This window comes from Herpailurus yagouaroundi, unplaced genomic scaffold (genome assembly GCF_014898765.1).
Source record: "Herpailurus yagouaroundi ecotype Mexico unplaced genomic scaffold, PumYag 162, whole genome shotgun sequence".
Classification (NCBI taxonomy): Eukaryota; Metazoa; Chordata; class Mammalia; order Carnivora; family Felidae; genus Herpailurus; species Herpailurus yagouaroundi.
In genome coordinates, this window is record NW_024412403.1 from 3,577,301 (window position 1) to 3,590,431 (window position 13,131).

General features: G+C 58.4%; 1 protein-coding gene across 8 annotated transcripts in view; it reads right to left on the bottom strand.

Moving 5' to 3' along the window:
• SLC37A1 (solute carrier family 37 member 1) overlaps positions 1-13,131 on the bottom strand; it is an 87,281-nt gene that overhangs the window by 27,642 nt on the left and 46,508 nt on the right. For all 8 annotated transcript variants that reach the window (XM_040483845.1, XM_040483841.1, XM_040483844.1 and 5 more), the window contains 5 exons: positions 10,266-10,401; positions 8,973-9,049; positions 7,762-7,928; positions 2,859-2,896; positions 1,081-1,161 (listed from right to left, as the gene is read on the bottom strand). In XM_040483845.1, coding sequence (XP_040339779.1) covers positions 1,081-1,161; positions 2,859-2,896; positions 7,762-7,928; positions 8,973-9,049; positions 10,266-10,401 — 499 coding nt within the window. The remainder of the gene's footprint in view (positions 1-1,080; positions 1,162-2,858; positions 2,897-7,761; positions 7,929-8,972; positions 9,050-10,265; positions 10,402-13,131) is intronic.

Below are 13,131 nucleotides of genomic sequence, written 5' to 3' on the forward strand. Positions count from 1 at the left end.
CCTTGATCCTGGACTTCCAGCCTCCAGAAACAAACGTTTGAAATGCGAGGGAAAAACGCGCGTCGTTTAAGCCACCCAGTCCGCGGTATTCTTGTTCCGGCGGCCCGAACTAACACACCCAATTGTTGACATGCACACTCAGCTGAGAGTAGAGAGTTTACAGGACTCCGGCGGCATTTCCCCCAACTCCGAGAACCAAGACGTGCGAGACGTCAGTTTTCCCTTTTCCGTTACTTCAGCCACCACAAATAAACTTCCTTAGGCAGTAAAGAAAAAAAAAGAAGCCCACGTGGAGCATGTATCCTTCTAGCTGTCTGACTGAAAAAGCAAACAGCTTGTTATTTCAATGACTAAAACGAATCCAAAATGCCCCTGTGGCTCAGTGTGGTCAGTGAAGCGGAGCCATACGAGAAAGTTCTTGGCAGTATCCTGGAGGGAGGAGGCCCACCGGCTGCATCGAGGCTTCCCTTCTGAGGAGGACCAGGCGGGCAGCTGAGCACTCGGTGCCTCAGTTTCCTCCTCTGTAACACGGGAGTGGCAGTGCGGAGGGCTAGGAGATGATTTTACGTTATCTCTTGGGCCCACCTCACTCGCCAGCCCTCCCTGTGTGGCCCCTGAACCCCCTGGCCCAGGTCCGCTCAGGCCCGCCCCCCTTCACGGCTCTGTCCACGCCCCCTGCTTAGGGATGGCTCCCCACACGAGGCCTGAACCAGCGCCCGCTCACCCGTCTCGGCGGGCTCTGTGCCTGGCATTTAGCTGCTGCAGGAAGCTGCTGGTTTCCCCTCTGTCCCCCACCCGCCCCCCCAGAACGTGAGTCCACGGGAGCAGCGGCGACGGTGTGACTGCCGCTCAGGGCGTGGCCTGACGCGGAGCACGCCTGGGACACTGAACGCTGAGCACAGCCGTTGAATGAGGGCATCGCTTCCAAATTTGATTACAGACTTAAAGTAAGTCCAGCCTGCTGCCCAGAGAAATCGCGCAGGGGCAGGCTCAGGTCTCGTGCAGGAAACGCGAGGCCCAAGTCTGTCACCGAGGCAGGGCTCGGATTTCCGCAAGGCGGCGGGGGCTCGTTCGACTCACCAGGGGCTTGTTCTCGTTGTCCGCGAAGACTTGCTTCTGCAGCCTGAATCTGTGTGCGCTGTTCTCGTGGCCCCTCGAATGCTGGGTCAGAAGAGCAGAGCGTTACAGCGATTCCCGAACGGACGGCGGCGACCGCAGTGGCCACCCCAGAGCAAGGGGCACCGTGCAACACGTCCCAGGACAGGCGCCGGGGGGAGCAAGACACACGACTAAGATAAAGCAACAGGTAATCGGGGGCTCTGGACCCTCAGACAAAAGACGTGGAAAGAAGATCTTTCTTGACGAATAAGCCAAGACTGAGGGATAAGGAAACGTAAAAATGCTGATTACGGCAACCTAATCGTCCTTACTGGCTTAGACAGTTTTCAGTGACGGACGGAAAGGCCTGTAGAAACGATACAGGGCAGTGTCCTTCTCTAACGAGTGTGGAACAGAGGCCCTGCCGGGGTCAGCAGCGCGATTCAGGGCAGGGCGTTTTCACGGACACTAGTCACTGCACAACCAAAAACCGATCCTTACGAGCTTTGAAACGGAAATTCATGCTCGCGGCAGGAAAATGCCTTTAAAATGTTTTACAATATCAACTATAGGTTTTTTTTTTAATGTGTTAACCTTCCCGAAGGTCGTGATTTTCAAAATCGGGTTTGTTTTCATTCAATAAGGCATCAGAACCCCTCTTTTCAGATTGTGCTTAAAGGCTCCAAGTAATTAACAAGAGGGAGTCTCTGGCTCCGTCTCTTGCACTGCGGCGGGCGCTGGTCCGGGAGCAGTGGGCCTTGGCCGTGAGCGAGAGGAGCTCCTGCCTGCGCGGTCACCTCCCACTGGGGAGACCAGCGGCAAGGGGTAAACGAGATGTACTGGGTAAAGCCGGGTAGAGTAGGAGGCGGTTAATCAAGTCAGTGATGTGCCCTGACTTCCCAGGCAAAGCGTGAAACATGGGTTTGGGAGGAGCAAGGGCTCCGTGTTTGAGGAAACTGATGAGCAGTGGCTCAGAGGGGAGAGGACGGTGCCAGGGGCCAGCCTGGTGGACGTGACGTCCCAGGAGCTGGCCTGCCCACCGGGGGGACAGTGGTTCCCCGACTGAGACGGGGACAGCCGGGGCCCGGCTGTTTATGGGGTGAGGTGGAGAGATTACTGGGTCGTGGCTCGTCTGAGACGCCTCTACGGGGGTGGCAGGCGGGCAGTGCCCTGTGTGACCGTGTTGCTCAGGGAGAGGCCCCGCTGGGACTCCACACCGGCGCACAGGGGGTGCTGAGGCAGGGCCCGAACGTATCTCCAGCGGTGAGAGCACAGAGGACGGGGGAAGGAAGAGGCTGGGGTGCTGACGCATCTGAGGCTGCAGGGACCCTGGCGGGCTGTTTCGACGGCCCAGCGTGGGCTGGAGGGAAGGCAGGAAACGTGCACGTGAAGTCAGCGAGGGTGGCCCGCGGGGACTGCTCCATGGGCAGCGGGGAACTGGGCGTGAGGGCCACAGGGGCTCCGCCCGGGGAAGGGACACCACCTGCTGGGCGCGGCAGAGGAGCAGGGGCCCGGCCTCAGGTCAGCCTCTGGGGGGGACGTCGCGGCCCGGACTGCTCCAAACTTCTTGTCTGGGGGTCTGTCGCCATGGTCATGACTAGCCCTCTCCTGGCACTGCCAATACTTCGAGGGTGGGACCCTGTCCACACTTGGCTACCCACTGACACCGCACAGACCAGCCAGACTGGCGGCGGTCGGCAGACACCTAGCCGACGGCACACAGTCCTGGCAGACGTGAGGAGTGGAGAGGGAGTCCTTACCGCCACCAGGGAGGAAGAGCAGGCGATGTCCTTGGGATCTGAAACACCAAACAGAGCAACGTGTGAACCCAGGCCTGACAGCTTCCACCGCAAGAAATGAGACTGCCACGAGCCATCTGATACTTGACCAGACGGAAGGGAAAGACGGCTGCCCAGCGGGGTGAGGCTGCAGCTGGTCAACCCGCCAGGCCGCCCCACGCCCCCTCTTTCCGTCCCCGGGACCACGTGCTCCCCCAGTGCCCACAGCATGGCAGAGGGAGCCACCGGCAAAGGGAGACCGTCACACGTGTGAAAACGTGGGACATATAAAAATAAGCAGAGCACATGTGTGCTACGATGACAGGCCATGGAAAATGCACGTAAGGACAGGAATCAGAAAGAACTGTAGACGTGGGACAAGCCTCTTTGGAGCAGCTGGTCACTTTCAACATATGTGATGGACTCGTTAACATTACAGAATGAATTACGAATAAGAGTTAGTGGGGACCAAACATCTATCGTGATACAGAGCAAAATGCCTTTTATCGAAACGCGAAGAAGGAAGGACAGGTGCAAAGCCACAGAGCCGACAGCCAGACTCACAGCCTCCAGGAGCTGGGGGGCGCGGACCCCCTGCTTCGGAAGCCAGACGGCCGCCCTAACGGGATACACAGGTCCCTTCGGAACGGCTTTGAAACCCAGATGGCCCCCAGGACCCCCTGCTTTGGAACCCAGACACTGCCTTAAACAGCCCGGCCCTTCCTCCTACCCAGAATCCGGGTCTTTTTGGGACTTTTGGTGACTTTCAACTTCCCACAGCTGAGTTCCCTCTGGGGACACGGGGGTGACAGCCACAGGGGGCCCCACCGGATTGAACACACATTCTGCTGGACCAGCAGCTCTTCCACGTCCGCCGTGCGTGGCCGCTTGGCACTGGCGGTCCCGGTGGCACACCTGAGATGTGCCGTCACTGCTTATAGAGATGTCAGCAGTGCGCAAGTGGCCTTCCCCAGGGAGGCCCCTGTGAGGTCCCCAAGGGTCAGTCAGGGGTCGCCACTCCTCATGAGGCTCGGCCAGTCCCCACGATACGGCCTTCACTGTACGGGGCATCAGCACAAAGGACGCTCGGATGGGACATGCCAGAGAGCGGCTTCCCAGGCCGACCCAGAGGGGCCTGAGAACGGGGGACCGGGAGGGACGCCGGTCACGAGAAGGGTGGGGAGGGAGCGGAGAGAAACCAGCAAGGTGCACGTCGACTGGCCTCCCCTGTGTTGAGGGCTCTGCCGGCAGCATCGCCCGTCCTGACAGCTGGCCGTCATCACCGTGCACACGGAGCCTCCCGGTCACGGGGACAGAACACGGTCCCCCCTCCCCCGGCAGAAAGGCCCCAGTTTTGTTCTGCTGTGGGGGAGGGCAAGCGGCCTCCTTTAGGCTGACGTGCCCTGCGTCCACGTGGACCCGGGCTGACGGGGGACACGCGAAGACGGGCCTCATGCACGAGAGCCTGGCCGGGGCCCGGGCGAGGAGGACGGGAAGGGTCTGAGCCTGCACGCCGGGTTCTCTCTGCTCACGCCAGCTCACGCGTGGCGCCTGGGGTCCCGGCACGAGGGAATGTCAGGGGACCACAGAAGCACCTCGTCCCACGAGGCCGGCTAGAGGCGCCGCCTCCAGAGGAAAGTCAGCGGTCAGCACACGGCAGTGCCCGTCAGAGCCGCGCGCACAGAGGCCCCCCCGACCACGGCTGCGGGGAGACGGGGTGTGTGGCGGGCGCAGGGGGCTTCCCCAGACAGGGCGGCATAGAGTAGAGAGGCCCACTTGGGGGTCGGGGGGGCCTGTACTGCGGGATGAGGTCCCCTGCCGACAGGTACGGATGGCAAGTCTGGCCCGCGCACCGGAGCGATGGGGTCACGAGCCCTGTCGACCTCCTCCTGGCTCCCGTCGGGGGGCCTCCTCGGGGGCTCCGACATCCCCGGCAGGAAAGAGAAGGGCCTGCGGGGACAGGGGGGCCGGAGGCAGGGCGAGGAGGGGTGGAGGCCGCCTCACGTGCGCGGCGAGGGCGGGAAGGGGGGCTGCGGTCAGGGGAGTGCGCGTCCCACGAGCAAAGCCAGTCTTTCACTTCACCGGGAGAAAGGGGCTCACGTAATGGAGCGACGGTGGCAGAGAAGACACCCATGTGTGGCGTCTCTCAGACGCTTTCTAAGAGAAGAGTTCCCACAGCCCCAGAGATAATCTCTCAAGTCTCTGGGTCCTAGGGAACCCCGGTTTGACAAACAGACTTAAGAAAAACCTACACTCTCTGTTGCAAGAAAACGTCTCTCAAATGCATATTGTCTCTGTGACAGAAAATAGCGTTTACGACAGAGTTTGGTTTTTTTAATTATCACCTAAATGACAAAAAAAACCTTTTGAACCGTATCCACGAGAACACATCCCAGGGACCTAAGGGGTCTGTGGCCAAAGTGCGAGAAAGTCTGAATGGGTGAGCAGGCACCTGTTACACCCCAACCTCACCGTCTACCGTGTGACCTGGGGCAGGGCACCCACGGCCCTGGAGGTCCACGCGACTATACCTGCAGCGAGCCTGGCACGGTGCCGGGGACACAGAAGGCACCTGCTGTACGGTGACACAGAATGGTGACACAAGAAGGGCCACTAATTACTCAGAGGGCCTGAAAGATGACTCAAGTCCAGGGCAAAGAACAGGGTAAGCCTAGTCCGAAGGCAGTGCCGGGCGAGGCGGGGTGAGGGCGGGGACCAGGTGACTGATCTGGCTCTGGGGGCGGGGGGGGGGGGGCAGGTTCCCCGAGAAACCTGCCCCAGACCGTGAAGGGTGTGGGAGCAGGAGGGCGGGTGTGGGGAGGCTGGGAAGGGGGAGTGGGCAGACGCCGCGGGTGGAGCAGTGGAGGGGAGGCACAGGGGCTCGGCCGAGGGCCCGTGTCGCCTGTGGCGAGGGCGCAAAGCCGCCTGGACGGGGCCGGGGACACGGGCTCCGAGTCCAGGCCTCCGTCCCACAGCACCGCCCTGCCCAGGGTGCCTCAGGCCGCCCCCGTGATCAGCACGTGGCCTTTCTCCTCAGGTCAAGGACGACCCAGGAGCAGGAGAACGAAGTGCAGGTCTGCGGGTGTGCGTCTGTCCCCGGGGATCTGTAAGCCTCCGGACAACTTCCTGGGCAGGGTCCCTGGCCTCACGGCTCGGCAGGGCCGGGAAAGCAGCTCGGGGGTCACCGCAGGCGCCGGACGGAGAGGGGGTCCCCGAGCAGGGCTGGTGGGAGGGCAGCTCCAGGAGAGCCCTGCGTGGACCCTCTCTGCCTTGTCCCGCCCCCTCGGAAGACACAGGAGCGGTGGCTCCGTGGGAAGGGGGCTCTCGTTTGCCTACGGAGGACGAACCACAGCTTCCTTGTTCTTGGAAACCCTGTCCGGGGTGGGGGACGAGGCCCCGCCCGGGAAAACCGACCCGAACGGTGCTACGATCCCGGCCGGGCTGGCAGATTAACCGCTCCTGCCACACACCTCATTCCGTGTCACATTTCCTCTTTCCCCCTAAACCACCCTTCCTTGGTTGGGGAAGAGAAAAAAAAGGTGCCGTGGACACACCCGGGGGCCCCTGCGCACGAGCAAAGAGGACGCGCATTGTTCTCCAGATGACTAATGCGTAAGGAACACTCTGGAGAGCCCCGGGACCGAGCTCCAGGTGCCAGGGAGCCAGCGTGGAGACAACAGGGGACACGGGGACCTTTCCCGGAACTCCGTGGTACCCAAGCTATGGCTGCCCGCCACAGGCTGGGTATGTGGGTGAGGCGGCTCTAAACCCCTGTCCGTCTCACGATCCACTGGTCCTGGCCACGTGGACGCGTTGCAAATAGTGTCCTCGGCCCCGGAGGAGGGGGAAGAGGGGGTGAGCCGCAGCCACCCCTCCCCGTGCCCGCCCGCGGTGCACCCCAGGCCTCAGCGGACCACGGCCTCGCTCTCACTGACAAGGCTGGCCTGGAGCCTCACACCCGCACAGCTGATGGTAGTCACTTTAAGACGGAAAGGTTACCTTTAGCAGCAAGAAACAAGAAGTGAGAAGCTGGGTCAAACAGACCTCAACGTCCCGGGTGACGAAGCCGGCAGCCCGAACTCAGAGCTGAAGTGACAATGAATGCCCAGCACGGAGGGCGTAGCCGGGCTCCTGAGGGTCCCTACCTGGGAGTCAACAGTGGGGAGCTGTGCTGCACCATATGATTTTGTTTTCCCTGAAGCCAAATCAAAGAAGTAAATGCCAAACGTGACCCCTCAGAACAGCTTGTGGGACGGGGACGCCTCGACACCCGACACTTTCGGCAGCTTCTCTCCCACTGGAGGTACTGCCAGGACTCCTTGTCCCTGCCGGATCTCTACTTTGAAAACTGATTTCAAATTCAATTAAGTCAGAGTGTGGTATTGAGTCTAGAATGGGGCAAAGAATTTGAGTTTCTGGTAGAACACTCTTCACCTGATTAGGACATCTGGTCTTGGGTTGTGCAATGACTTGGTGACATTGTCTAAGGTAGATCTTATCAGAAGACAGACAAGCCGGCGAGGTACCAGTCTGCGTCGGCAAGACAGGTGAGCAGGTGCGGCCACGCGGGCTGGGCGCTGCACCCCGGCAGGTGAGCAGCGTGGCAGGCCTCGGGCAGACGTGACGTTGCCGGCACCGGGCCAGCCACGCGCACCTTGCGCCGCGGGGCAGGAGGGCAGGTTGGGATGGGAGGAATCTCAACATCAGTTACTCCAGAAATCAGGAGATGACAGCAAACCCAGCCAGACCTGAAGACAGAAGGCTACCTGGCAAGGGGAGAGCCAGGGCGACCGCGGGCCCACGAGGGGCCAACACAGCCCATTCTCTTAACAACTCGCCCCGCGAGGCCCTCCCGGGGCGCCATCTCCAAGGCCGGGGTACTTACGTTCAATGAGAAAGAGAAAGCACACAATCCCCATCGCTGCCACAATGGCCCCGGGCACGATGAAGGACAGGCCCCAGCACGTGGACACCCAGTAGCCGGCAATCAAGGACCCCAAAATGTTGCCCACGGACGTGTGGGAGTTCCAGACCCCCATAATCAAACCTCGCCTGCAACACAACAAAACACAAGACGGCCAATGATGTCGAGAAGCTTCAGCGGACCAGCAGGTGGAGGACAGACGGTGCCTACGGCGGGTGCGAGGCAACATCGAAATCAACGGGCAGCGTGGATGCCACTCCCGCAAGGTTGTCTGGCGGGACACACGTCAGGCCGTGGCACTGCACGTCCCTCTCAGAGCTTTGTTATTCTGTGCTTACAAAGAGGAAAGAAGCCTTTCCCTGACCTTCTTGGAAGGCCCCACATTTACATTTGTGCCTCCGTAACTGAAATACAATCATCTGGGGCACCCGGGGGGCTCAGTCGGTTGAGCGTCTGACTCTGGATTCGGCTCAGGTCGTGATCCCACGGCTCAGGAGTTGGAGCCCCACATCCGGCTCTGGGCTGACGGCTCGGAGCCTGCTTGGGATTCTCCCTCTCACCCTCTCTCTGCCTCTCCCCCACTCATGCTGTCTCTGTCTCTCAAAACTAAAAATAAACTTTAAAAACAAATGCAATCGTTTGAGGAGATACCCCATGAGCAAAAGCTCACGTCGAGGACCCCACCGGCTGAAGGATCGAACCCGGGCTCACGGCGGTGGGTTCTGGCCCTGCTTCCCTGCTTTCCCCGTGGCTCCCAGCGCTGTGTGCTCTCGGGCCTGGCCACGCCGTGCACCATGCAGAAATCACAGACCGTGGGCCCATCGCCAAACACTGAGTGCAGCTCAGGACCTGTCACCCTTCCAGGTGCCTTCCTGTCTTGGGACGATATACTTATTGCTTCACAAGACCTGGGGCCGGGCCCTAAGCTCCGTGTTTTCTGCCAGGCTCGCGGGTGACCAGCTGCGCAGAACGACACGCTCCCGCAGCCCGCGACAGGGACAAAGGCCCACCTGAATCTCAGAACCCCAGAGTGTCAATCATCTTTGAGAGAGCAGGCTAGCAAAAGCGGCTTCTTCCGCAGCGGATCCAAAGAATGACTAAAAATGACGTGGTCTGGTTTGCGTCAGAATCTTAAAAAGTAAATGGTGCTGAAAGCGGGTGCCTTTTCTCACCTTCCTTTTCCGAACCAGTTGCCGAGGCAGGTGACGACGCTGGGCCAGCCGGTGGTCTGCACCAGTCCGTTGATGATCTGTGACAGGGGCAAAGGAGGGCTGACGGCAGGCGGGAAGGCGCACGCGGCCGTCTTCAGGCCAGGCTCACAGGCGCTCGCTTCCCCGGTTCTTTGCAAGTTTGGGTGCACAGCGGGGACTCCCACAGCAGCAAGGCAGCAAAACCCTCCTTGATGGGAGCCTCAACAGCCACGGATATGTTTTCAGCTACACACACACACACACACACACACGTGCATGGAAATCATAGATAAGTGCTTTCACTTCTGTGGCCTGAGCCTCTGAGAGGAGAACGGGCTGGACGCAGAGCTCGGGGAAGCGTTTCTCCACGTTCCAACAGCGCCCGGGCTGACGCTCTCAGAAGGTTCAAGAAGCGCGAGCAGGTCTGCTTTAGTCTCCAGGGCATCCGGGGTCAAGGGCACAACAGGAGCTGCCCCCCTTTGCCCCCTACAACGTTCCTGGGCCTGTCCGGCTTGCCTTCCCTCTAGGAACAAGCTGGGACTCTGGGAAGCTTTTTTCCTTCCTTCTAGTTTTTTATTTTACTGTAAAGTGTGAATCGCTGTTGTCATTAAAACAGCCAAACTTGTTCAAGTCCAACGGCAGCATTTGAAAAGCAAATTCCGGACAGTTGGCTTTGATGATTTGATGACACCCTCAGGCTCTGGAGAGCCTCAGAGGCTGGGCACGAGTATTTCTGTCATTTCTCACTTGTGGTCGATGTTCACCCAGGGCGGGGCAGGGCGGGGGCAGTGGCACACCAGGGCAGATGGGCCGGCAGGAAGGGCAGAGCCCACGGCCTGGCTCTACTCCCCTTGGAGCACGGTGGGGCTCTCTCCTCTCCGCCCTGCTGACCGCCCACGACGCCAACCTCCCGCCAGCAGCTCCAGAGTGCTCCCTTCCTCCCACCCCTGCCACCCTGTGTCCCTCCATCGAGACAGGTCAAATGGGCCACAGGACACGAAATCTCCCACACTTGGGCGGCAGGGCTCCCAGGCTCCCTGCCTCAGTGCCCAGCGGGGGGCTCGGGGGGGGGGAGGATTTAAGAGGCAGGTCCCAGGACTAAGGGAGGCCTCACAGCTACTGCAAGGACAGAACTTCCTGTGCCAGCACCGACCCCAACGGCAGACAGGACCCCGTGCACCCCTACCCCCAGGCAGCCTTCTCTCGTGGCAGAAAGGCCCAGTCCGATTCATCACGGAAACCCCATCCGTGGGGAGCCGTGGACCCAGACCTCACCTGAGTTACCACGTAGAAGCCGAAACTGTGGATGTTGTAGAAATACCCTAATCCAAACAGGGCGGTAAAAGCACCACTGGCCAGCATCCCAGAAGTCAGGTAATACCGAATGGGCAGGCGTTCCCCTATTATGCCACTGAGGACGGAGAAGAAAGAAGCGAACATGAGAAAACAAACACACCCACAACGTGAAGGGTCCGGATCTTTCCGGATGTTTTCACGCTGTTCTCTGAGCTTTCAGAACTCCGATGCGCTACAGTTTCCAGGAAGATTTCATCACAGCTGTCTCCGGTGGAGCACTTATTAACCAGAAATTGGCAATTGGCAACATCTCTTAGGACTTTATTTCTAGTAAAAGCCACTAACCGTCAAGTAATAAACCTCAAACACTATGACTTGCCTGTGATGGTTGCCAATTAAAACAACCAAAATCTCGTCCTGCTAGTTAAACGCGTTTTTCTGTAAACAGCATCCAGTAACTGTGCATAGTGTTCAAACATCTGGAAGGGCAGATGTAGGCGTGTCATGAAAGGGATCAGGTGTGGCCTCGGTTAGTCGCTCGCCCCCGAGCTGTCACCGAGTCCCCTGCGTTAACACGCCGGGCTGGAGGGGCTCTGCCAGCTGCCTTCCTGCTGACCTGCTGACCTGTGACCTGGTTTGAAGACGGACAGACTGGAGCGTGAGGTCGGGGACAGGGGGTGACATGCTCCTTTCCACCGGCAAGGTGGCTCAAAATGAGCAGCTGGCTGGACAGCTCCTTCCCAGAGCCGTCTGGTGCTCCGGTGGGGTCGCTGTGGGTGAAGGGCCCGGGGCAGGGTGGCCTCTCACCGCCTTAGGGGAAGGGCCACCAAGGAGCAACGTGACAGTGTCACTTGTTCAGTGCACAAAACCCAGAATAATCCCAGGTAACTGGGAGGCTTTTGCAGCCATGAGAAACCACGGGTCACATTTTCTTCCACGTGGCCGTTAAGGGATCCGGGTAAACAAGAAACTTAATGGAGAGTGACCCCTACCTGCCCGTGAACAATGCTCTGGGAACCATCTCCACGATTCTGTCTTTCATCTCAAGAACCAACACACTAGAAAACCTGTCCTTCTGGAGTCCCCAAATAAAGCCAATCTACCTAACACCACACCGGTGACTGAGGCAAATGACTAAGGCAGAGGAAGTAACTTAAAATTAGAAACAGGGGTGCCTGAGTGGCTCAGTCTGTTGAGTGTCAGACTTCAGCTCAGGTCAGTGATCTCACAGTTTGTGGGTTTGAGCCCCGCGTCGGGCTCTGTGCTGACAGCTCGGAGCCTGGAGCCTGCTTCAATTCTGTGTCTCCCTCTCTCTCTGTCCCTCGCCTGCTCACGCTCTGTCTCTCTCTCTCTCTCTCTCTCTCTCTCTCTCTCGAAAATAAATCAACATAAAAAAATTAAAAAAAAAATTAGAAACAACATTCAGGTCAGATTTTAAGCTGGGGAGAAACCGGTCACAAACTCAAGAGCGTTCTAGAGCTAAGCAAGTTCTCTGCTTCAACCCGCTGGCTTCAGAGGAGAGAAGACGTGTCTCGGAGGGGCTGGCTGACCTGCCTGGGCGTCACAGGACAGAGCTAGTGCCGTCGGCCAGGGCTGACACATGTTCTCCAGTCTTGCTATATGACACTGGGCCCAAATTTAGTCTCTGCTTCCAAGTCGCTAAAGAAAAGGCCTAAGGGAACGGACACCATTCCACCTGACATCCGATTCATACCGGGACCAAAGGCCAGGGCGCACCTGCTAGGAAGGTCTGGGCTGATGTAGGTGCCCCCGTATGCGGTTCACGCGACATACAAACGATCCATTTCCTGAGCCACGTGTCACAGTGTCACTAAAGGGCCATCCAAAGAAGCAGTGTATGCCTTTGTTACAGCCACGAGTCTACTCTGGATTCTACACGAGGCAGAATTTTGTTAATAAACCCTCACTGGCGAGTTTCATGACACGTTATCTTTGCTGATACATAAGCAACAGTAAGACCCTCTTATTTAAAGCCTTCTTAACCTCAACCCTCTTGACCCGTGGGGTCGGGTCACTCTTTGTGCCGTAGCATGCTCAGCGGCCCCGGTCTCGGCCCACGAGATGCCAAGCACCCCTTGTCCGGTTGTGACACCAACCTTGTTTCCAGATCCTGCTAAGTGTTGCCTAGGGGACAATATCACGCTAAGCTGAGAACTGCATTTAAATACTGTTTTCTAGTAACTGGGAAAAACAGTCCAACCTTTGGGCTTTTTCTTTTTTTTTTAAATTTTTTTTTTAAGCTTTATTTATTTTTGAGAGAGAGGGAGAGAGACAGAGCGTGAGCAGGGGAGGGGCACACACCACAGGCTTCCATATCCAAACTTACACATTCGTTCATTCAAACCCGTTCTGCAGGGCTATGCAAATGAAACACAGAGGGGCCGTCCACTCCACCAACAGAAAGTGCCTGACTGGGCACCACCCCCACCCTGCACTGGGGTGCAGGGGCAGGTCTGGATGACGCCACACTCTGGGTAGATATCACAGAGAAGCTAACCGCTCACAGGTGTCCCCACGATGCTCAAAGCTCTGAAGATCACTGGGTCTCTGAACAAAAGCCCCTTGAGCTGAAGGCCTTTAGTCCCTATAATTTTTTTTTTTTTAAACCCTGCTGGACTGACACGATACCAGTTTTTAATCAGCCAATCACAAATCCTGTTACCCACATAACACTTCCACCTTCCTGGGTCGATGCAGGACGGGGTGAGAATCACATGCGACCGACGCTGGGAACACTCCACGGGCCGGGCTCTGCTCTGCGCATTCCACACGGATTAGCTCATCCTCTCCTGCCATGATCCGGGGAGTTAACCACTGTTGTGCC